A 25,622-nucleotide genomic window follows, 5' to 3' on the forward strand; every position below is an offset into this window, starting at 1 on the left:
TATGGAGTCTTCCTTATCACAAACACTAAGCAAAATATCAGATCCCACGACGGCTCTTCTCATCGTCGTCACTCTTTTCATTTTCATCGGCCTCATCACACAACGACGAAGGCCTCCGTATCCTCCCGGTCCACGAGGTTGGCCCATCATAGGCAATATGTTTATGATGGACCAACTCACTCACCGTGGTTTAGCCAATCTAGCTAAAAAATACGGCGGCTTGTGCCATCTCCGCATGGGATTCCTTCATATGTACGCCGTGTCATCACCGGACGTGGCTCGACAAGTCCTTCAAGTCCAGGATAGCGTATTCTCGAACCGGCCTGCAACTATAGCTATAAGCTATTTGACTTACGACCGAGCGGACATGGCTTTCGCTCACTACGGACCGTTTTGGAGACAGATGAGAAAAGTGTGTGTCATGAAGGTGTTTAGCCGCAAACGAGCTGAGTCATGGGCTTCCGTCCGAGATGAAGTGGACAAAATGGTCCGGTCGGTCTCTTGCAACGTTGGTAAGCTAGCTCGCATATTCACTCTTGTTATGTGCGGGCACGTATATATATAAAGTAAAAAACTTAATTTGTTTTTGTTTGATATGTATTTTAACATCTAGCCAAAAAATATTGTAGGTAATTCAATAAACGTCGGGGAGCAAATTTTCGCGCTGACCCGCAATATAACTTACCGGGCAGCGTTCGGGTCAGCTTGCGAAAATGGACAAGACGAGTTCATAAGAATCTTGCAAGAATTCTCTAAGCTTTTTGGAGCCTTCAACGTAGCAGATTTCATACCTTATTTCGGGTGGATTGATCCGCAAGGGATAAACAAGAGGCTGGTGAAGGCCCGTAACGACCTAGACGGATTTATTGACGATATTATCGATGAACATATGAAAAAGAAAGAGAATCAAAACACTGTGGATGATGGAGATGTTGTTGATAGCGATATGGTTGATGATCTTCTTGCCTTCTACAGCGAAGAGGCCAAATTAGTGAGTGAGGCAACAGATCTTCAGAATTCCATCAAACTTACACGTGACAATATCAAAGCTATTATCATGGTAATTATATTTCAAAACGCACTACTTACAATCATGATTCTTAATGGGTTACGTAATAATAATACTTATCCATTAACCGGTTATTTTCTTTTAATTATCTTTTTCTATATTAGGAAGGCAATTTTTCTAATTTACAAGTAGACAAAAAAATGAGAATAAATTAATATAAATATAAGGGAATATAGTTACAAAAGATTTGAATTCTAATGTGAATTGATTTTATTTGATTTGATTTTAATAGGACGTTATGTTTGGAGGAACGGAAACTGTAGCGTCGGCGATAGAGTGGGCCTTAACGGAGTTATTACGGAGTCCGGAGGATCTGAAACGGGTCCAACAAGAACTCGCGGAGGTAGTCGGACTTGACCGGCGAGTTGAAGAAACAGACATCGAGAAGTTGACTTTTCTCAAGTGCACACTCAAAGAAACCCTAAGGATGCACCCACCGATCCCACTCCTCCTCCACGAAACCGCGGAGGACACTAGTATCGACGGTTTCTTCGTTCCCAAGAAATCTCGTGTGATGATCAACGCGTTTGCGATTGGACGTGACCCGAAATCTTGGGTTGATCCGGAGACGTTTAGACCGTCGCGGTTTTTGGAAGCGGGCGTACCGGATTTCAAGGGGAGTAATTTCGAGTTTATACCGTTCGGGTCGGGTCGTAGATCGTGCCCGGGTATGCAACTAGGGTTATACGCGCTTGAGTTAGCCGTGGCTCATATATTACATTGCTTCACCTGGAAATTACCTGATGGGATGAAACCAAGTGAGCTTGACATGAATGATGTGTTCGGTCTCACGGCTCCTAAAGCCACGCGTCTTTTCGCTGTGCCGACCACGCGCCTTATATGTGCTCTTTAAGTTGTGGTTCAAACAACGTGGCAGGAGTTTGGTGTGAGAAGCTGATGAAAAGTTGAAAATAGCCCCGACGAATTGTGGATGTTACATCTTATGTATGTATGTATACATATCTATCTACACGTGTATTCTGGATGAAAACATAAGTGGCTCTTTGTTTCGCTTTGTTTTTCTTTTTTTTTCTTTTGTGGGGATTTTTCCGTGAATGAAATGTAAACCGGTAAACAATAAGATTCTTTTCGCAGATAACTTTCACTACAAGAAAACATGGATTTTACGACTACAATTGGCGACTATATATGTAGTCGTCATTTTTGGCGACTAAGTAGTGACTATTTAGCGACTATTTTACGACTACAAATATTTGGTCATATATTAGTCATTTTTTAACGACTGCATATGTTAGTCGCTAGTTTAGTCGTAATTTAGCGACTATTTTATGACTATATTGCACACCAAAATATGTAGTTGCTAAATAGTCACCAATTTAGCGACTAATATGCGACTTATAGTAAACGGTCGCTAAGAAGTCGCATATCAGTCGCTATTTAAGAAAATCATAATTTTCAAAATTTAATCCCAAACCATTAACCAAACCCCAAGACCTAAATCATAAACTCTAAATCTTAGAAATTAATTCATAATTCATAAATTCAAAACTTAACCCCAAATCATAAACCTATACACCAAACCCTGTACTTTAAACCCTATATCTTAAATTTTAAACTTTTATAATGTATAGTATATAGAAATTAAATTATAAACCATTTAACCAAAATATAACCATTATGTGTATAAAATTAAATCTAATCTAAAACTATTTAGTGTATATATATAATTTAATACTTCCAAAAACTATTTACTTATAAAATTTATTAAATTAGTCATTGTAAAATCTGAAACTAATTGTTGATAAAAAAAAAACATAAAACTATATCATTTAGTCTGGGCTTTGAGAGGCTTTTGTACCACTTTGGATTTTGATATGAATTGAAAATTGGCCAACAAAAAAAAGAAATAAAAATCAACAAACAAAGAAACCTTCACCAACCTGTGCCTCTATTCCTCACACTACACTTAGAAAAAAAAAATCATCATCACTCTCGAAACTCTTTCGGAGAAACTCTCACTCTCATTTCTTCGAATCGCGATGACTCTGTCCGGCCAAACCTCCGACCGTATCTCCAGATCTAGAAGGGAAACTGGTTTCCGTGGGAGAAGGTTAGTTTGTTCTATCTCTATTTCCCCCTTTAAATCTGATTTTGGGATTAGGGTTTCTGGTCTACGTTTGTAATGACCTTAATCTTCGAATTGGTTTGAAGACGACATATAAGAAGCAGAAGCTGAGAGGTGAAGCGGAGGAAGACGGCATAGAAGACGAAAAAGCTAAGCCGTGGATTTATCGACGAAATTAGAAGTTGGGATCTCAAAACCGGGAAAGATCTGCTTCGATTCAAGTCGTGTGCTTCTCCGGCGCACAGCCGAAAACTTGGGTCGACTAAAGAATCAATTTTTCTATCAAGCAACAATGGGTCAAGTTCTCTTTTGCTCTCACACCTATCCTCTCCGACGTTCTTGAAGGCTTAGTAGTTGCTTTCATTTGTTATCCCTTCTTTTTTTTTTTTTTTCTTGTTCCGCTGTAGGAGCATAGATTTTCACTTTGATTCTGCTGAAAACGAGTTTGATTTATCTGCTTGATATCGGTAGCCAATGCTGATGTGATCCACTTAGTTGCCTTTTCGCGTTTCTCATCCCCTGTGTGATTGCAGATGAGGGAGGATAAGAAGTAGAAGAATGATGAAGGAGAAGTGAGGGAAGGAGTAGCGCATCAATAGCTTTGTTGCCACGCGGGTATATCTCTTGTCATTTCTTTCAAATGTCTAGCTCCATCTGTTTTGGTCTCCATGGAGGTGGGTTTCTTTTCTTTCAAAAATCCTGGAACTGCTTTGTTATTTCATCTTTTCAGAATTCTTGAGTACTTATGTGCAAAATTTTTTTGTTTTTTTTTTGCTTTCTTTGGTGGGTTTCTCTCAGATCAAGTGTCAGCTGTTTTGGTTGAGTCTTGTGGCTTAAAGAACTTAAGGCTCAACTCGGCTCTCCTCAGTGTCACCAAAGTCACCGAAGGTACTCAAACTAAGCTCTCTAAAAGCATATCACTTCTTTCACAGAGTCACCTCAGTTTTGGTGATTTTATATGATAAAATCTGGTATGTGTGTGTGTTGGTGTTTGTGTTTGTGTCTTTGAAGCTTATGGTTTGAACATGTGATTTTTGTTTACTATATTATTTTGTTGTTTGTGATCAATAGACTGGATTTGGAGAAGCTTGAAAGCGGTTGGCTGGAAGAAGATAGGTAAAACCCTTATGTTTATTTTATTACTCTTGTATTACTCTTCAATTCTTTGAAGTCACATTGTTGCATGCGTAAACCATCTGATTCAGTGTCCTATTGTTCTTAGGTCGAAGATGATGTTTGGCTTACAGAGAAAGCCACAGCCAAGCACACTCTTAGACAGAGCTCATGATGTACAACTTTATTTCAGAGCGTAAGGTAAACTTTCATTGGTTAAGACATTTTCTTATCCTATTGTATCTTTCGCTATTAAGGTACAATATATATACTTTGCTACTTATTGCTGTGAGACTTTTATTAAATCTGTCAAAGAGTCATTTGTTTAGAAGCCTCTGTTGTAATTTTTGTGAGGCTTTTTGTTGAATTTGTCAAGAGTTATTTGGTAATACCGATCTCTAGACACCTGTTTTATATGCACTCTTTAACTTGAGTCACCATTGTCGATCTTCTTACTCACACTCACGTTTTTAAGCTAGAAGACATGTTAGTTATAGTGAATTGCTTGTCCCGATTGTTTCTCATTTCTAGTCTCGATTTTGAAATTGTGTTATATTGATAATGGGAAATGAGTCCCCATGATACATTTTTTGTTTGTTTGTTCTGAAGAAATGAGTTGCTCTTGGAACATTAATGGGAACTACCTAGGCTTCAATGATGGAATACAAAGCAATTGAGAATGTGCTACAAACCATTTATTATGTAGTTTTTCATCTATTCTTATTTTTAGTTATGATTTTTAATTTTATTTTGTAATACAATTTTTTTGTAATCATGGTTTATAATAATAAATATAGTACTCAAAAAATAATGTTTTAAAACATTATTCATAATTTAAATATATTTAAAACAATTAATAAAATATATGTAATTTGTATAAATACTGTATAAATACTGTATAAATACAATAATGTATAAATACTTGAATACAACTATAGTCAGTAATTAGTCGTTAATTAGTCACTAAATTTGGTGACTACATTATGACTATTTTGCGTTGTCGTAAAATAGTCGTAACGTGGTCGCTAAATTTAGTGACTATATTATGACTAAATTTACGACTACGCAAAATAGTCGTAATGTAGTCGCTATTTGGCGACTAATTTTACGACTATTTATTTTAGCGACTCTCGATTTACGACTACTAGTTTTAGTCGCTATTTAGTCGTAACACACCGTTTAGCGACTAAATAGTGACTAATAGTGCAGTCGCTATTTGCCTGTTTTCTTGTAGTGTTTGCATGTTACAGAGAATTTGTTGGAAGTTTAAAGTTTAAAGGATCTTGAATTTGTTGGAAGTTTAAACAATAAGGATCTTGAATTTGTTGGAAGTTTAAACAATAAGGATCTTGAATTTGTTGGAAGTTTAAAGTTTCAAATACCCCCCATTGCCATTGACAATATCGGAATGAGAACTTCTACTTTTAAATTTATTTTATAGTTATCTTCACTTTTAGTCTTATGGGTGTCAATTAGAGTTGGAATTTCTAGGGTTGAGCATAAAACTGAGTTTAAGCCTTAAGTTAATTGAAAAGATAATGATTATAGGTTTTTCTTATGTATGCCATTTGTGTGACTTTTTTTTTTTGGGGTAGAATTGGACACCTTAGATACTACAGTGAAATGCACCTAACACCTTTGTATGTATTACTTACGTTATTCTAACACCGTCCATAATCAGAATTTCTAGATTGATAATGTCAAAGTTGACATTGAAACTATATATATACTTATAATAATCTGAATGCATCGAGTATCAATCACGACTTCAACTACCGTGACCAAAAAACTCAATAAATTACGATCACTTTGTTACATTTTGCGTAGCTACACACGTATCACATTCATATACACATACGCATGTACCCTACGTGGACTCAGGAATATCACGAAGAATTTATTTTACTATTATCAGTGCCATAAATATATGTCTCCAAAAAAAAAAAATATATGTCTCAAGCAAAATGTCTACCGAATACACAAAATCCAAAAGATTATTAAGACTGTAACAACTAACTAGCTAGGGTGCCTCCTTCTTTTCTGTTTGGTGGAAGCATAAGAAAATGACGGTTTTATAGACTAGTAATGAGTTGTGAAAATGAAGCAGACATCGCATAAACCAGCTCTAAGCCAAACGTAACAATTAAAGCCTTTAAAGACTGCAGTAATGTAAGTATGTACGCCACATCTTTGCAAAGGGGTTGCTTCGAGCAGGGTTGCTCTTGTCTTCTAGAGAAGACAGCTTCTCGACCCATCAAGTCCTCGCAACATTTATTTTTACCAAATAATTGACATTGCGTTTGAATTTTTTAATCATTTCTCATAAAGAGTTTTGTACTTGTGATTGTGGGGACAATTAATTGAGTCATATATATATTTACGACCCCATATCCATCAAAATTTTGTTTGGTGGTCGCTTAGATTTTATGAAATAAATGCAGTTATGGATGGTTTTAAATAGATTTTATGAAAGAAAATGTGGTGATGCATGGTTTGATATATATGTTTTATGAAAGAAATAAGGTGATGCTTTAAAAAATGAGGTGATGCATGCTTCAAATTGTAAATAAATAAATCTATTGGATTTTTTGTAACTTGGATGCATGAGCATGCAGTGAACCACATAGTCACATACCATTGAAACCCACGACACAGAGGCGATAGTAGTCCACCTAAAACATTACTACTAATTGTCTAACTAAACATTATTTCATTCGTACGTGACTTTAATTAATACGCTAACTCGATTTTGCCTCGAAAAAAATAGTCTCGAACTTCTAGTCGCTTCGTTTCAAACAATAAATACAGACATCAGAATCCACATTTTCAATTTTGACGATAAAAGGGAGCAAGAATGGTAGCTAAATTAAAAGACCAGCATGGTCAGCTAAAACGGGTGACATGTGGTGGTTGATTCGACACGACGACATTATAATTATTTACAACGCAGAGCAGAGGTTATCCTCTTTCACCGACGTCGAAGAACGTTAGAAGATGTTGAAAATTTGAACTACGGAGGTCCCAAATTTTCTACTATACGTACGTACGCATCTGTTAGACTCTCATATCGCTTAATATAACAAGATATATAAACGACAAATGCCACTACAGTCATAGTTGAAATTATAAGTTCGAAATTATAAATAATACGTTACGTGAAGAGTAAACAAGAGGGTATATCTAACATTTGTCAAATTTGAAGTATCGTTATATATAGGTAAAAAACCGACACTTATTACTCCATCTTTTGAGACACGCTCTAACAAAATCGATATGCCTTTTTTTTTTGTTCGTCAAATTCCGATTTGCTACGTTGTCCATAGATATGAGGAGTGACCTTCTACCATACTGTTTACATTTTCACTTGTAATTTGAGATCGAGAGGTGATTAAAATGTTATATGTATAATTGGATCTCTCACTTTTTTTTGCCTATGTGATTTTTAAAACCTTATTACACCAATTTTGAAGATCATCTTAATTTGACCTTTCAATTATTGTTTTAGTTGAAAGCGATCTGACACCATCTTGACATTAGCTCTGTTCACTTGGAAAACGAATCTTGTTTCATTATGTAAACGAATGAATTTTGTATTGTCAACATTATAAATGACGAGAGAAAGAGATGGCTTATTAAGATATTTAAACTAGCGGCCCTTGGTTTTTAATACTTTCGGAGTTCATTAGTCTGTTAAAAGGAGAAGAAGATTGTTTAGCTATTATCAATGACGACAATAATACATTTTCTCTATGAAATCAACAGATTCATTGCACCTTGTCTCCTCAATTCAAGGGAAATTTTTTTTTTGTCTCGAACAAAATATATATAGCTGTAACGTTAACAAAAAAATACAAGTTGAATAGAAATTAATAAATAAGAAGTTCGTAGTAAGTAGTAGTGTCTCGACGACAGAATCTTGTCACGGAGAGACAAAAGATCAATAAAGTGACAAATTTTATAGTTGGCAAGGCTGATTCTTTATGAATATAAACGTGTGATGCTGGGACAAAGAAATAAAATTTGTGGGCTAGTTACTTGGTTTATTTACGATTGTAATGTTTCTTTACTTGAATGGACCACCATGAGTGGTGGCGAAAGAAAGAGAGAATACTCTTCAAGCATAGAACGGATCAAAGAAAACAAATGGAAACCTGTTGGATTAGTAAAATACAAAAAGACGGGACCTTTCACGCAAAGTTGTATGGTAATTTTCATCCAAAAAAAGTATTGTATTGTAAATTTAAAGTGATAAATCAGTGGTCGTAATAGTATATTGGTTTAATAAATTTATTAAATCACGCAAGGAAAAATAAAGTCTTCCAAACTTAGTTTTTTTTTTCTCTGTTCCAACTTACAATTAAACATTTTTAGTTTTGACTCTTTTTTTTTTTTTTGGTGCAAAAAATTTAGTTGACTTATGTATATTAAAAAAAAAGGAAACAAACACGGCCATGGTCAGCTAAGACGGCTCAGTGTGACATTTCATACAAAATAATTACAATACAGAAGCTCTCGTCCTTCGCCGGCGCCGGCGCCGAACGTTAAAAAGACAAAGACGTGGACGACTAAACCAAACAAGCAAAATACAGGACTTACTTTTTGATTAATGTCTAACTGTATAACGACTTTTATTTGTTTTGTGCCTGTGATTCAAACATGTGAAAAAGTTTGCTTCTCTATATGTATCTGATTTGATTACCTTAGAGAGTGTCTCGAAAAACAGGATAATAAGTGTCGATCTCGAGTCTTTCTAGAATCTGCTGAGTTTTCCATAGATATGAAGAGTGACCTTCCACCATATCGGTTACATCCACCTGTTATGTTACACGTTGAGAATCAAGAGACGATTATTCATATTGATTGCAACTTTACAATTATTGAAAGTGATCTTATATCTTTTTTTTTGGCAACACCATTACTAAATTTATACTCCAACAACTAATCATATGTTTCATTAATGGACCAAGAGAAAGAGATGGCTTACATTTTCGATCCCAGGAATACAAATTGGTTGGATTCCGGCTAATCCTTGGGAGAATAAACTGTGGAAGATCAAAGGTTAGGATTCGTAGAACAAGTTGGTTTGTTAGGTGAAATGGACAAAATTGGAAATAATGGAAGTTATGTAACGTATGTACCTAGCGCGAAATGCAATACCAAGGGTCCAATCGTTTGTGGCATAAACATTGATGAATCTTCCAGCTACCATCTAACAAACAAGACCAAAGAAATAAATTAGAAAACTCAATTAAGATTCGATTTTATTGATGTGACATATGTTTTGGTAATTTACTGAACTCAAAGAGAGTTAATTACCTTCCTTACGTCTCGCCAGTTCTCATTATTGATTGAAATGGGTGCTCCAAGAAGTACAACTCTTTCCACAAGATCAGCTGCCAAGACATGTTAAGAGTTTAGAAAGAAAAAAAAAAGCAGGATTCAATCTTTTCAAGATATCTTCTCTGTAGCACATGAGAAACTACCGTTTTGTTCTGTCTCGGCCAGTGTTTGGAGGCATTTGAAGATGACACGAGCACCAAGAGAAAAACCCACGAGAGTGATGGGTCTGAATTCACAACATTTGAGGAAAGATAAGCAACACAAGACATAAATCCTTATGTATAGAAGTTATATTCAGTTGCTTGCAGCAGTCATAAACTCTTTACCTATTTCCTTGCAAGCCTTTTTGTAGCGCTTCAGCTAGAACTCTTCCTGCTTTGTCCGATCTACAGGATTACATGGAGGTTTCAAAATATTTTGGTCTTTACTTGGAGATGCGATGAGTACATACTGCATCATCTTCATTCATCAATTGACTACTTAGCTAGGGGAGATGTGTTACCTATCAATAGCAATACTCCATTTGCTATCTATGAAATCAGCAGCTACCAATATTGTCGCTGGCCACGCCAATGCCATTAAAAGAGAGGCCAACACAGTGTGCATCGCTCCTTGTTTCATCAATTCCATGGCAAGTCCTGACGAAATCAAAACAAAATCACAATTATATTAGAAAGTTGACATTTTTACATCTACATGATTATTTTAATAAGGATATAAACCAATTACTTGAAGTAAGCCAATCCTGAATTGCAGTGCTCACTAAGATAAGATTCTTGGACTCCCATTGCAGAGTGTACCTGAAATAGTAAAGGACCATACTGTAAGAAGCAACAATAGTTCTATTCCTGAGAATCAGTCACAAACGTGGATGAGAAAAGCTAATGCAAGGAGTAGCTCCACATGTTAAATCCTATTTCCTTTTTACGATACCAAAGTTCTCACATGACATACCTCTCCATATTGCTAGTTAACCCTTCCCATGGTTTCACAAAATCTTCTTCGTCAAAAACAACACCAGCGATCAAAACTTCCACTGCTAACCGCTGTTACATTGATTGCCACAAACATTTTCAGATCAGTGAAAAATTTGGCCCTTAAAACACAGAGCAATACTTGGAAAAATCAGAGCATGGAGATTTCCAAATGAAGGAGGGAGAGGAGACACGACCAATATTTTATCCAAAACACAAAAGTATGTCCCAATGATCTAGCAGCAGAGGGAAATAGGAACTCACTCCTTGATTATGATTTTCGCCAATAGCTTTAAATTCGAACTCATCAAGGTCCCCAATTCTCCTCGCCATCTTAGTCCCTGTGAGACCAGCTCCAGCAGCTGGGTACGAAAACATTTTAAAAATCAAGCATAAGTAACATCCTAGACGCTCCTTAACAAAAACTTAATACATTAGTGGGGATGAAAGATAAGCCAAAATACGTAGTGCCTAATTGTAAGCGTACTGATATATCCATGTAGTGCAAAAATGAACCCTCTACTCTTATTCACCTCCAAATGATGCTGCAACCGCAACGGAGCCAGCAACAGTTCCGGCGGCACTAGCCGCAGCAGCAAACCCACCAGCTCCTATCACCGGTATAATTGTGCCCAGTGTTGGTGCCAATGCACCAAACCCTGCAGCAATAGCTGGAGCAGCCAATCCTGTTGAGCAGAACCATGTAAATTTAAGATAGGTAACCAATTCAAATTGAGCTCTAATTTAGAAGGTTAATGTTGAATTCACCGTACCTCCAGTGATGGCCATCAAAGTTCCCCCTGTGATAGCAGCCGCACCAATGATGCCTCCACGTTTCCACTTAGCCCATGAGCTCGTTGGAGATAGAGCATCTTCACCCTTCATTTCAGCAGACTTCTGAATGGCCATGGCAGAGCATGCGACCATTGTCTCAATTGCTTCCTAGAAATTGAAGATCCCTAAATGTTAATATATTTAAACTATGAAAAAAACACAAAATCATCATCATTCAATCAACAACCGCCATTAGCAAATGAAACGTACTGGAATTTAAAGTACTGCTAATTTCACATCCTAACTCAGAGAAAGATAGCTAATTCGTAACAAAAAAAAATATTCTAAGTAAAAGCATTAAATTTCACAACGAGCTTGTCTCGGAAGAAATAACTATACGAACCACTTTAATCCACTCAATGTTAAACCAGGTCGCAAGTAAACGGAGAGCAACGCGATGACGAGCATCATAGCCTTTCCTACGCCGTGAACATTTCTTATCTTCGAGATGTTTATCTGACAAGCAAGCAGAAAGGAGCTCATAAAGAACATTAATCTTCCTCTGATGGCTAAGCAATGTCACTTCCTTAACAGATTTCTCATCTTCAAGAACTTCAGGCTTGTGGCTTCCATCTATAATAACCACACCCGCTTCAAGACTCTCTGTTTCAGCACTTTCACCCGCCTCCTTCTTATCCTTCTCTTTATCCAAATCCACATCTTTTGATTTCACCTCAGGAACCTTATATTTCTCACGGCATTCGTTTTCGTACTCCTGATGCTTCTCCTTCTTAGCATCTATCGATAGAGAGCTTTGAATGTTGTACACCATAGCATCAGCAGCTTTAGCTAAGGCCATCTCTTGCTCCACCATCTCGACAGAAGCATCACTCGCTGCTTCTGAGAGTAACCTCGTGAACTACAAGAAATCAAAAATAGAAAGTTAATGAACAATTAACTCAACAAAGAATATAGGATCCATAACAACAAATCTCAAACTCCACAATAGATATACCGCTCCGATGTGGTGCTTAGCCGGAGAAGAGCAAGCTGTTTGCTCGAGACCAAGCCAAGCCGGTGAATCAATCTCAAGACATCTGTGGATAAAAATACAAACTAAATTATATGATTCCAGAACATGATGAGTCTTCAGAATCGATGAGAAACGATAAGAGATTTTGGGAAATCACCTGAAAACGGGTCGAAGAAGGCAAGACGTCTCGTGTACCCAAAGGCCTGGGTCATCGGAGACGGAATCTCCACTACTGCAATTGCTTCTTCGCTCTTCTTCCCCTCCGTCGTCGTCTTCTGCCGATGGGATCCCCAACGGCTGAGTCTGGTTAATTTGCGCTTGGTTGAGCGCGATCGCGAACAATGCGCCGGCCGCATATCTCTGCGTCGGAGTCAAATTCGACGTAGATTCCACCATACCGAAACAAAACGTTTGATTTTTACCGATCAGCGAAAATAAAATACGAAAGCAACAAATTCGCCGGAAGTCAGATCACCGTCAAGTTTTGAAATCCCAAGAGAGATGAGTCCGTGTGACTATATGAGTCATCCGTTTTCCTTTTCCTTCTGGTCCAGTATCGAGAAGACATCTGTCTTCACTCTGGTGACTCATTAACCTAACGACGTCGTTCGAGTCAAAAGCCCAATAATTATAAAAAATCTCCGTTGCCGGGACTCGAACCCGGGTCTCTCGGGTGAGAGCCGAGTATCCTGACCAGCTAGACTACAACGGATTTGTGCTCAGTATCAAGATATGATTTATTTAATTTTACATTTACCAAAGAAGACTAATCCACAATACATGCTACGAGCATGCGACTCGACGGCTATCGACCATGCGTGTAACTACTGTAAAAGTTTCGTAGATAAAAGTTCGAAACATAATACGTCGGAGGTTACAGTTACAAAGATACAAGTTTGGAACATACATCTGATGTTTTATTTATCTGCAGAACCGGAGTTTGTGTGACTTTACATGGAACTCCTAATCCCTCCACGACACTCTGAGAGCCACAAGTCGATGTGTTCTATAATACGTTGCCTCACTTTGTTCACTGCATCGGGTGAACTACAGTTCTTGGAATCACCTGAAAATGGAATCATATTTTTTAACTAGTTGTTTCAATACTTGTCTTTGACTTCAGGTATCGGAAACAGAAAAAAGGCCAGTAATATGTACCTTCAATGATCATTGGAGATTGAGGGCATCCTCGAAGATCACTTCCATGGCCACAGTTATGACAAGTGATGATGTAAGTAGGCACTGTAGTGTGTGGTCAAGCATTAACTTATTAGTGTCCCAGAGAAAGTATCTGCCTGAGTACTACGTTATGAAACGAGACAGACTATGTCTGAGTTTTTGTTCTGCCATTTTTATCAAACTAAAAGGAGACTTACGGTCAGGAGATGAGGTCTGTTTGGATGCATGACGCCATGGATCCTGTGACCCATTTGTGAAGACGATCTTGGTCGCTGCAATTTTGAGAATAAGATGCGAAGAAACTGTTGGCATGTGTACAAGTGTAAGAGGAGCTCGAAAAGTTTTCCGACATTACATACCAGCAATTCTATCACTTCCATAGTACAGGTTTGTTGCATCTACTTCAGGGTAAACACCTTTCCCAAACAGACTTTTGCACAGATCCAAATGATACCTATGAAATTAGTACAAACATAAGCAGGACGATGATAAATAGAAACGGTAAAGAACAAAATAAGCATATAAGCTTGGGACTGTGTGTACTCCGTATTGATTTGATGGGACCGGATGCTATCGTTAGCAGGTGCCACCTGGAAATATGCCACTTCAGTGCAAACTTGGAACCACCAAAGCCTATCTGCACTCTCTGACGTGATTGCAGTGTCTAGCAGATGTTTCCGGCTATATGTTTTAGAGCTTAGCCCGAAAACTCCCACGCAAAACTCTCTAACATATTTAGCATATGCTTCCTGTATTTACACACCAAATATAATGCATAAGCAAATAAAAATCTCTAATTTGCAAAACGAGTTCTTCTGTTCCTGTAGGATATATTGATCAGTGTTCATAAGCAAAGGGGGATCATAAAAACAAAGAACTTACCAGTAAATCATCACCATTCTTCTTAGCTTCCACAAGTGGTACACATAGTTTATCCGGGTTTCCGTATTGGATCTGCCAAAATCTTGACTATAAACATCTTAAACTAGAAAGAAAACTAAAATCATATAACTATGAAATGAACATGCTTACAGCAATAACTTGTGCATCCGCTATCAAGTATAAGAAATCAGCATCAACATCAAGCTGCAGATTTCAGAAACTTAACATATTAGAGACAGACTTGCTACGTCCATAATTGTTTGGATTCAAAGAGCAGAAAGAGAAACAGAAAAGCTAGACCTCGGTGGCATTGAAGAGAGCTTTCACAGCCTTGTTGTTTACTTTAAGGCCTAGTTCCACTAATTTGTTAGTCTCTTGTAGGACAGCTTTACATTCCGGTCCAACCGACTCACCTATCTGCACGATAAGGGACAAAAATCTTGATACTATAAGCAACTGAACTCTGTATAAACGCACCCAACATGTCATTCACTCAAGTTTAATACCTGTTGATCATATTCAGCGTATTCGTAGACAGCACGAACAACTGCAGAACTAGCAAGGCTTCCACAGGTCAAATGAGGGAACTTAAGCCGGAACCAAGCACTCAGAGCTCCAGAATAAGACGCTCCAAAGAAGAACCACGGATTCTCAACATTCCCACTTCTATTGAACTTAACATTCAAAGAGTCCTGCATCCACAAACAAATTCTCAAAAACATGTTCATTGAATTATAGATGCAACCACTTCTATCTAGTCTAGAGCATAAAAACCACAAGAAAACAACTTGCCTGGTAATATNCATATTAGAGACAGACTTGCTACGTCCATAATTGTTTGGATTCAAAGAGCAGAAAGAGAAACAGAAAAGCTAGACCTCGGTGGCATTGAAGAGAGCTTTCACAGCCTTGTTGTTTACTTTAAGGCCTAGTTCCACTAATTTGTTAGTCTCTTGTAGGACAGCTTTACATTCCGGTCCAACCGACTCACCTATCTGCACGATAAGGGACAAAAATCTTGATACTATAAGCAACTGAACTCTGTATAAACGCACCCAACATGTCATTCACTCAAGTTTAATACCTGTTGATCATATTCAGCGTATTCGTAGACAGCACGAACAACTGCAGAACTAGCAAGGCTTCCACAGGTCAAATGAGGGAACTTAAGCCGGAACCAAGCACTCAGAGCTCCAGAATAAGACGCTCCAAAGAAGAACCACGGATTCTCAACATTCCCACTTCTATTGAACTTAACATTCAAAGAGTCCTGCATCCACAAACAAATTCTCAAAAACATGTTCATTGAATTATAGATGCAACCACTTCTATCTAGTCTAGAGCATAAAAACCACAAGAAAACAACTTGCCTGGTAATATTGGCGGAAAGAAGCTAAATCGTTAAGGGCCTGTTTAGATGAAAGATACTTGAGTTTCTCAGTGGCTAATGAGTTAAAAGGTGAGCTCTTCCCGTAGTAACGATGCTCGAGTGAAACAATACCCGCTTCAAACTTCTTTGCTAACACCTGAATTACACGTTTTAATGATGTAACGCAATGCAACTTTAACAAATAATCAACATGCAATGAGAAAGATTGATCAATCAGAAATCTTACAGTTATATAGTCATTGGGGATCCCGTTACAAGGACCTTCGCCGCAGATCATCAGAAAGATAGGTCCGTCAGGAACCCGTAAATGGTCGAGATATTCATAGTATCGCTGTCTGAATTCCCGATGATCCTGAGATAAAATTAGAAACAATTCGAATTAAGGTAACTAGGATTTTGCAGCGAAATCTCAAATCCAAATACATAATCTAAGAAGTTTTCCCCATTTGAATCGATTTCCCAATTTCAATAACGTAAGAAGAACAGAAATTGAAATCGAAATCGAGATAGATCGATTACCGAAGGAGAGTAGTGATCTAGGGTTTGATTGAACCAGAGCTCATCCCTCGTCAAGTACTTGCTCCCTTCGGTCAAACCATGAGAAATCCTACGAGGTTGCAGTAATCCATCAGACAAATTCAAATAAGACAAGAGCACCGTGAAGATAGTGAGTACAGTGAAGCGAAGCTCCGACGACATATTTCGCCGTAAAGTTCTATCTAACGGGATGTTACGTGAAATTCTATCTCGGGTGAGAGCCAACTATCCTCACCGGCTAGATTACAACGGATTTATTGTACAGCATCAAAATATTTTTTTGTTTAGCATCTCCTTTACTAAATTAAGACTAGGTTCGTGCGGGTTATATTTGTAAATAATTTTTTTGATACAAATTTTTTGGTTTGAATTTATGAAATAGTGATGGTTTCATCAGTAATTTAAATTTTGGAATGACCTAGGGGTCACAACGAAATAAAACATTAACCTCATTAATCAATGGTCAGTTAGATATCCATTAAACATATGAACTATAAAACCAAATATAAACATGTTCACAACGATTAAATCTTATATGAAACGACCAAAACCCGTTTGAAACAAATATAAATATTTTGGAAAGGAACGTAACAAATATAAATATTTTGGGAAAAGACGTAATATTTGTCTTATACATGGTCTCAAACTCTTATCGCATAACGAATATATTCCCGCACATACATGTAAGATAGTATTTGTATAAATATATTTAATATAATATTTAAATTCGAATTCATACCGGTTGAGTATTTAGTTTGATTTTTCGATTGGTTTCAATCTAATTTATTATTGTTTGTAATATTTAAAACATAATGATTTCACCAATATTTTATAACTCTGAACGATCCAACAATCAGACCACTATCAAAGTGAACCGGATTAATAGTTGGTTAAATTTTTATTAAACTTGTAAACTGTTATAATTTGATATAAAATCGATAAAAACGACACAAAAAATTTGTATTTTAGATAGGAAACAGGATGGGACGAAACAAAAAATTCTGAAAATCTCGTATGTAGCTAACATAAATATAAGTATAGATTATAGTATATTTATATACATATTGAATATTAGAATATTACAAAATTAGTTGATTTTTTAATTTTTGTTGTTTTGGTTCATCTATATTGGATTACATTTCTTTGTTTTTTTTTTGTTATAACATACTTTTATGTGATTTTTGTTATTTTAAATATTTCTATGCTAGATAAATTGAAAAACATGTTTTATATTAAAGAAATATGATTTTTTTGTTGTTATTAATTTTAGAAGGTTTATCGAAAACTAAAAATAAAATTGGAAACCCTAAAGTTTAGCCACTTAGAGTCTTAGACCATCTTAGTTTTTTAGGTGCCTTAACATAAATTTAATCACAAAAATAATATTATTATAATATAGGTGTCTTAAAAACACTAACAAACTCCATTAAAATGTCTTCATGATGTCTCACATTCTCCATAAAAATTTGTCTTACAATTTAAATAGATATTTTTCAACTATATAATTAGACACTTTCTTAGAGCATTTGTATGAAAACTGAACTAAGTTGAACATGAATATTGGTACTGGTAATTCCTTGTGATCGCCTGATCGGGCTTGGGAGTTTCTAGATGGTGTATGTAGACCTTCTTTTATTCGAAGTTTGAGGAGCACCGTTTAATACTTGGGACCAATTAGATTTTATTCTTCTTCATCCTGTTTCATAAAATTGATAGTAGGGACATTAGCTTCATACTTTGAGAAATGATGCTTAATAATAAAGAGAATTAAACTTAAATTGTTTGGGAACAACTGACAGACTTACTTAGAGATCGAGTTTTGAAAAATATGCTGCTATGATTATAGGAGTTTCAAATGTGATTCTTGTTCTTTGCCTTCTTTGATTGTTGTGTTGCTCTCTTTGAGTGCGTTTTTACTCTGACTCCATATAAAATCTGTTTTCGTTTTGCTATAAACAGGAAATACATTAGAAAAATTTAGTTGATGTTTGATTTAACATTATCATGGTTTTAAGAATAACTTTACCTCAACATCTCAACGACTCCTTTGATTTGCTTCGTGGGAAACTGGAGATAGAAATCCTGCTTCTGTTTGCTTCCAAGTATTGATGAGTTATTAGAAAGCTTTACACATAATAATATTTAACCCGCAAGACATGCTATGATTGTACCTGTAATAACTCTATAGACTCATCTCACCGATGATTGTTGGTATGATTTTCAGGTATGCACTTCAACTCATCATGTTGGGCATCACACTCTCAAGAATGCATCATTGCTAGATATTGAATGATATTATCATTGGCGGTCATCTATACTATTAAGATGTCATTCACTCATGATTGCAAAAATAAAATACAAAACATTACATGTATTATTAATTAGATCATTATGGGTATAGAATATTGACATGAATGTTACATGTATAATTAATACTAAGGGATTTATTTTCTGTTTTCTTAGGTTTTACCGAAAAAGATATTTAAAATAATATTAAGAAAATATCCAAAATATTAACTCAATTGATTAAAGAAAAATAAATATTGCTCATGATTTTTTTATTTGTTACAATTTAATTGTAAATACAATTTTACACTGTTAAAAATGAAGAAGATACTTATGATCCGTGAGGAACAACTCCAGATCTAGATTCTATAATCCTCTTAAATTAAAAATTGGCAACATAAGATCTCATCATAATGTTTTCTTCAGCATGTTCGCCAACACAAAACATTTTTAAAGACAGGCATGAAACATGATAAGAACATATAAACATACTCTTTTAATTAACAAAATAACATAAGAAGAAGTGGAAAGTACCATCTCATATTTTTTTGTGACATTATCTATGATTAAATCTCTTGATTTCGTGGCACATTCACAATCTTTGTCACCTATAATATTTGAAATAGAGAATATGTGACAGATAATAATGTTTAAAAATAAAATTTATAAAATTAAGTAAATAATTCTATGAAATCTAGATATGGATGGATCAATAATAAAATAGAATTTTGCTTCAAAGAATGTGTTCCTGACGGCTTGAATATATGATAAACTGTTGACCTTGAAACCAAAAAATCATAAGAATATGCATAGAGTTTAGTAAAACCTTGGAGATAAGCATGAGAAGAAGAAGTGGTGATTTATTTTTGAATCAATGGTTTGCATATTGTTTGCAGCCAATGATTTTGAAAATATAAGAACTAAAGTAGTTTTGAAAGTAATGTTATGAGTTTAAGATTTTAAGTATGCTCTCCAATATTTATAGGCGATGTGAGTAGATTTGAGATTATACCTAGCATATATTTACCGAATCAAATATTATATGAAAACTTGGTAAGTACTTTTAATTTCGACGATTTGTTTTAGATATATTTTAACTAAATTTCAGTTTATATATTAAAAATTAAATATGAAATCTCTTCTCCGAGACTCCTCAATGTTCTTTAATTGTTTAATGATTTTTTAAATGTAGGATCCGCGTTCTTTGAAGACCATATCCGAACGGGTTATATGCGATTTTTGGCCACTTAAATTTCGGAGCTTTTAGGTCCTAATTACCCTTGTTTGTTTTTTTGTTTGTTCTCTAAAACTTTTTATAGAAAGGGCAATACATGGTTTTTTTACCGTAACTGTACTCCCTAATTAATAGTATAGATTTACTTAATTTTACGTTAGTTTACCACACTATATATAACATGATGCTAATTGTTGATACCGGCAAGATCCAGCCAGATTATGTCCAAAGAAGACTAATTTGACACAATATGCTAAAATCATGCGTTTTGATGGCTATGGTTCATGCGTGTAACTACTGTATACGTTTCGTATGTAAAAAGTTCGAAACATAATACATCCAGAGGTTACAATTACAAAGATACAAGTTTGGAATATACATCTGAAGTTTTATTTATTTGCAGAAACGCGGTTTGTGTGACTTTCTTTACATGGAACTTCTAATCCCTCCACGACACTCGGAGAGCCACAAGTCAATGTGTTCTACTATATGTTGCCTTACTTTGTTTACTGCATCTGGTGAACTGCAATTCTTGGAATCACCTGAAAATGAAAATAAAAAAGAAAGAAGATGGGACATTAATTTTTTTTAACAGTTTGTTTCAGTACTTGTCTTTGACTTGAGCATCAGAAAGAGAGAACAAGCTGGTTTATATCTATCTACCTTCGATGACCATTGGAGATTGAGGGCATCCACGAAGATCACTTCCATGGCCACAGTTGTGACAAGTCACGATGTAAGAAGGCACTGTGTTAGTCAAGCATTTAATTGTTAGTGTCACAGAGAAAGTATTTGTCTGAGTGCTACTAAGCCTGAGTTAATGTTGTGCAGTACTGAACAAACTAAATGAAGACTTACGGTCAGGAGATGATGTCTGTTTGGATGCATGACGCCATGGATCCTGTGACCCATTTGTGAAGATAATCTTGGTCCCTGCAAAAATGAGAATAAGAGAAACTGTTGGAATGTGCTAAAGTGTTAAAAAAGGATCGAGAAGTTTTCCTTTGTTACATACCAGCAATTCTATCACTTCCATAGTACAGGTTTGTTGCATCGACCTCAGGATAAACACCTTTCCCAAACAGACTCTTGCATAGATCCAAATGATACCTATGAAATTAGCAGATACATAATCGGGAAATAAACGATAAATAAATAAAAGTTATGCATATAAAACTTGGGACTGTGTTTACTCTGTATTGATTTGATGAGACCGGATGCTATCGTTAGCAGGTGCCACCTGGAAATATGCCACTTCAGTGCAAACTTGGAACCACCAAAGCCTATCTGCACTCTCTGAGGTGATTGCAGTATCTAGCAGATGTTTCCGGCTATATGTTTTAGGGCTTAGCCCGAAAACTCCCACGCAAAAGTCTCTAACATATTTAGCATATGCTTTTTGCATTAATACCCAATACAATGTATCAGGAAATACAAATCTTTAGTTTGCAGAACGAGTTCTTCTGTTCTTCTAGCATAAGATCGCTGATTATATATATACACCAAGCATAAGTAAAGAAAGATCTAAAAGAGAAATAACTTACCACTAAATCACCACCATTCTTGTTAGCTTCCACAAGTGGTACACATAGTTTATCTGGGTTTCCGTATTGGATCTGCCAAAAACTTGAAGATAAACATCTAAAACTAGAAAGAAAATTAAAAATCATAGAAATATGAAATGAACACGCTTACGGCCATAACTTGTGCATCCGCTATCAAGTATAAGAAGTCAGCATCAACATCAAGCTGCAAATTTAAAAACATTAGATCAGATTGGTGACAAACTTATTACTTCCATAACTGTTTCGATTTGAAAAAAAAGAAAAGAAAAGAGAAGCAACAAAGCTAGACCTCAGAGGCGTTGAAGAGAGCTTTCACAGCCTTGTTGTTTACTTTAAGCCCTAGTTCCACGAGTTTATTAGTCTCCTGTAGTGCAGCTTTACATTCCGGTCCAGCCGACTCACCTATCTGCTCAATAAGGCACAAAATGACACAACATGTCTTCACTTAAAGTTCAACCTTGTAACGAATACCTGTTGATCAAATTCAGGGAATTCGTAGACAGCACGAACAACTGCAGAACTAGCAAGGCTTCCACAGGTCAAATGAGGAAAGTTAAGCCGGAACCAAGCACTTAAAGGCTCCAGGATAAGACGTTCCAAAGAAGAACCACGGATTCTCAACATTGCTACTTCTATTGAACTTAACATTCAAAGAGTCCTGCATCCAACCAAGAAAATGCTCATTGAATTATAGATGCAAACACTTCTAGTCTAGAGCATAAAAAACCACAAGAAAACAACTTGCCTGGTAATATTGGCGGAAAGAAGCTAAATTGTTAAGGGCCTGCTTAGATGAAAGATACTTGAGATTTTTAGTAGCCAATGAGTTAAAAGGTGAGCTCTTCCCGTAGTAACGATGCTCGAGCGAAACAATACCAGCTTCAAACTTCTTTGCTAACACCTGAATTACATGTTTTAATGATGTAACGCAACACAAACTTCAGAAACAATCATATGCAATGAGAAAGATATCTTACAGTTATATAATCATTGGGGATTCCGTTACAAGGACCTTCGCCGCAGATAATCAGAAAGATAGGTCCGTCAGGAACCCGTAAAAAGTCAAGATACTCATAGTATCGCTGTCTGAATTGGCGATGATCCTAGAGATAAAATTAGAAACAAATTCGAATTAGGTAACTAGGATTTTTGCAACGAAATCTCAAATCAAAATACAGAATCTAAGAAGTTTCCCTCCTTTGAATCGATTCTCATAATTTTGAAAATCGAAAATCGGGATAGACTGATTACAGATGGAGAGTAGTGGTCTAGGGTTTGATTGAACCAGAGCTCATCCTCTCGTCAAAGTACTCGCTCCCTTCGGATAAACCATGAGAAATCCTACGAGGTTGCAGTAATCCATCAGACAAATTCGAGTACAACAAGAGCACCGTGAAGATAGTGAGTAAACCAAATCTAAGCATCGCCGACGACATATTTTTTCCGCCGTGAAATTATATCTCCGGTATGTTAAAAAAAAAAAAAAAAACAAATATGGACCCCAAAAAGAAACAAAATAATGATTTTTTTTTCTGTTTAAAAAATAATAATAATTGCAAGGACAATATAATGATTAGAATAATGTATCCCCAATTTGTAACAAAATATTATTTTTATAGTAATATACTAATCTATGTATTGTTTCGGCTTCTTCTTTAAAAAAAAAACTTCAGCTTTACTCAGTTTTGCTCATTCTCTCTCTCTTTGAAAACTCACACTCATGGCGACAATTCTCTCACCTTCTTCAACCTAATATTATTATTGTTTCACTTCAAGCAGATCTATACTATGGCCATGGGTATATCTCTGTTCTTCATTCTCCTCTTGATTTACTCGCCGTTACTTTTACACGCCGATGAGTCTCAAACCGAGATCGAAGCTCTCACGGCGTTTAAACTCAACCTCCATGACCCACTCGGTGCGTTAACTTCATGGGATCCTTCAACTCCAACTGCTCCATGTGACTGGCGTGGCGTCGCCTGTACTAACCACCGTGTTACAGAGATCCGTCTTCCTCGTCTCCAGCTCTCCGGACGAATCTCCGACCGTATCTCCGGCCTACGCATGCTACGGAAGCTCAGTCTCCGGTCAAACTCTTTGAACGGTACTATCCCTACCACACTCGCTTACTGCACGCGCCTACTCGCTGTCTTTCTTCAGTATAACTCACTCTCCGGGAAACTACCTCCGCCGATGAGGAATCTCACTTCGCTTGAGGTCTTTAACGTTGCTGGTAACCGTCTCTCCGGTGAGATCTCCGTTGGTTTGCCGACGAGTCTCAAGTTTTTGGACGTTTCGTCGAACACCTTCTCTGGTCAGATACCGAGTGGACTTGCTAACTTGACTCAGCTCCAGCTTCTTAATCTCTCGTATAATCAGTTTACCGGCGAGATTCCGGCGAGTTTAGGTAACCTCCAGAGTCTTCAGTACTTGTGGCTCGATTTCAATCTATTGCAAGGGACATTACCGTCGGCGATCTCCAACTGCTCCTCCTTAGTTCACTTGAGTGCGTCGGAGAACGAAATCGGCGGCGTGATTCCCGCCGCGTACGGTGCTCTTCCGAAACTCGAGGTTCTCTCGCTCTCTACCAACAATTTTTCCGGTACTGTGCCGTTTTCTCTCTTCTGCAACTCTTCGCTTAGGATTGTTCAGTTAGGGTTCAATGCTTTTTCCGATATCGTACGGCCTGAGACGACGGCGAACTGTCGTACCGGTTTACAGGTCTTGGATCTCGGGGAAAATCGAATCTCCGGTCTTTTCCCGTTGTGGTTAACAAAAATTTTGTCGTTAACGAATTTTGATGTTTCTGGAAACTTGTTTTCCGGTGAGATTCCGCCGGATATTGGTAACTTGAAGAGGTTAGAAGAATTGAAATTGGCTAATAACTCTCTTACTGGTGAGATTCCTGTTGAGATTAAGCAATGTGGTTCGTTAGGTGTTCTTGATTTCGAAGGGAACAGATTAAAAGGTCAGATTCCTGAGTTTTTAGGCTACATGAAGGCTTTAAAGGTTTTGTCTTTAGGCAGAAACAGCTTCTCAGGTTATGTTCCTTCGTCTTTGGTGAATCTGCAGCAGCTTGATAGGCTTAACTTAGGTGAAAACAACTTGAATGGGAGTTTCCCTGTGGAGTTAATGGCCTTGACGAATCTGTCTGAGCTGGATTTGAGTGGAAACAAGTTTTCCGGGGAAGTTCCTGTGAGTATCAGTAACTTGAGTAACCTCAGTTTTCTGAATTTGAGTGGGAATGGATTCTCTGGTGAGATACCAGCTAGTGTTGGTAATCTGTTTAAGCTAATAGCTCTTGATTTGAGCAAACAGAAAATGTCTGGTGAGGTTCCGGTTGAGCTCTCTGGTTTGCCCAACTTGCAAGTGATTGCATTGCAGGGAAACAACTTCTCTGGTGTTGTACCTGAAGGGTTTAGTAGCTTGGTGAGTTTAAGATATGTGAACCTTAGCTCCAACTCCTTCTCTGGTCAGATTCCGCAGACTTTCGGGTTTCTTCGGTTGTTGGTTTCTCTGTCACTGTCAGATAATCACATCTCTGGGTCTATTCCGCCTGAAATTGGAAACTGCTCTGCTCTTGAAGTTCTCGAGTTAAGATCTAACAAGCTAATGGGTCATTTACCCGCTGATCTCTCTCGTCTTCCGCGTTTGAAGGTGCTTGACATGGGTCGGAACAACTTGTCAGGCGAAATCCCACCAGAAATCTCTGAGAGCTTGTCTGTCAACTCGTTGTCACTTGACCACAATCATCTTTCAGGAGTCATACCTGGATCTTTGTCTAGGTTATCAAACTTGACAAAGCTAGATCTTTCTGTTAATAACTTAACCGGGGAGATTCCGGCTAGCCTCACCCTTATCTCCAGTAACTTGGTATACTTCAACGTCTCAAGCAACAACCTTAAAGGAGAGATTCCAGCTTCGTTAGGCTCAAGAATCAACAACCCATCAGAATTTTCAGGTAACACAGAGCTCTGCGGGAAGCCATTAAACAGAAAATGCGAAAGCAGCACAGCGGAAGAGAAGAAGAAGAGAAGGAAAATGATTATTATGATAGTTATGGCTGCAATAGGTGCATTCCTTTTATCACTCTTCTGCTGCTTCTACATTTACACACTCTTGAAATGGAGAAAGAAGCTGAAACAACAGTCTACAACGGG

General features: G+C 36.9%; 4 protein-coding genes, 1 long non-coding RNA gene, 1 other non-coding gene and 1 pseudogene across 9 annotated transcripts in view; 3 read left to right on the plus strand and 4 right to left on the minus strand.

Moving 5' to 3' along the window:
* Window positions 2–2,165, plus strand: LOC104721146 (cytochrome P450 84A1-like). Its single transcript, XM_010439062.2, has 3 exons — window positions 2–512; window positions 630–1,060; window positions 1,302–2,165. The coding sequence occupies exons 1-3, from the start codon at window positions 2–4 to the stop codon at window positions 1,920–1,922; spliced, it is 1,563 nt and encodes a 520-aa protein (XP_010437364.1). The 3' UTR covers window positions 1,923–2,165.
* Window positions 2,809–5,040, plus strand: LOC104721148. 4 transcript variants are annotated; one of them, XR_756910.2, is made up of 7 exons: window positions 2,816–3,140; window positions 3,242–3,451; window positions 3,689–3,829; window positions 3,954–4,043; window positions 4,227–4,271; window positions 4,378–4,469; window positions 4,878–5,040. It is a non-coding gene; the product is annotated as an uncharacterized LOC104721148 (long non-coding RNA). The 4 variants fall into 4 exon arrangements; XR_756911.2 differs by having other exon boundaries at window positions 2,809–3,140; window positions 3,242–3,829; window positions 3,954–4,126; XR_756909.2 differs by having other exon boundaries at window positions 2,814–3,140; window positions 3,242–3,829.
* On the minus strand, window positions 8,674–12,901 carry LOC104721149 (transmembrane and coiled-coil domain-containing protein 4). The gene is made up of 15 exons (XM_010439063.2): window positions 12,547–12,901; window positions 12,372–12,453; window positions 11,760–12,275; window positions 11,356–11,524; window positions 11,116–11,268; window positions 10,847–10,944; window positions 10,563–10,654; window positions 10,338–10,408; window positions 10,111–10,246; window positions 9,935–9,994; window positions 9,752–9,834; window positions 9,585–9,661; window positions 9,407–9,477; window positions 9,253–9,310; window positions 8,674–9,082 (listed from the first exon to the last, which is right to left on the minus strand). The coding sequence occupies exons 1-15, from the start codon at window positions 12,783–12,785 to the stop codon at window positions 8,969–8,971; spliced, it is 2,019 nt and encodes a 672-aa protein (XP_010437365.1). The 5' UTR covers window positions 12,786–12,901; the 3' UTR covers window positions 8,674–8,968.
* On the minus strand, window positions 13,029–13,101 carry TRNAE-CUC. The gene has a single exon. It is a non-coding gene; the product is annotated as a tRNA-Glu (tRNA).
* On the minus strand, window positions 13,211–16,679 carry LOC104721151 (probable serine protease EDA2). Its single transcript, XM_010439065.2, has 12 exons — window positions 16,360–16,679; window positions 16,067–16,192; window positions 15,821–15,976; window positions 15,535–15,720; window positions 15,329–15,445; window positions 14,601–14,654; window positions 14,451–14,522; window positions 14,112–14,317; window positions 13,928–14,022; window positions 13,766–13,840; window positions 13,548–13,631; window positions 13,211–13,455 (listed from the first exon to the last, which is right to left on the minus strand). The coding sequence occupies exons 1-12, from the start codon at window positions 16,537–16,539 to the stop codon at window positions 13,340–13,342; spliced, it is 1,467 nt and encodes a 488-aa protein (XP_010437367.1). The 5' UTR covers window positions 16,540–16,679; the 3' UTR covers window positions 13,211–13,339.
* LOC104721150 lies at window positions 20,174–22,964 on the minus strand (annotated as a pseudogene).
* The window catches only part of LOC104721152 (probable LRR receptor-like serine/threonine-protein kinase At4g36180), a 10,613-nt gene continuing 8,109 nt past the window's right edge, over window positions 23,119–25,622 (plus strand). The window contains exon 1 of the mRNA XM_010439066.1: window positions 23,119–25,222. Within this exon, the coding sequence (XP_010437368.1) occupies window positions 23,251–25,222 (1,972 nt within the window). The 5' untranslated portion in view covers window positions 23,119–23,250. The remainder of the gene's footprint in view (window positions 25,223–25,622) is intronic.

This window comes from Camelina sativa, chromosome 11 (genome assembly GCF_000633955.1).
Source record: "Camelina sativa cultivar DH55 chromosome 11, Cs, whole genome shotgun sequence".
NCBI classification, from domain to species: domain Eukaryota; kingdom Viridiplantae; phylum Streptophyta; class Magnoliopsida; order Brassicales; family Brassicaceae; genus Camelina; species Camelina sativa.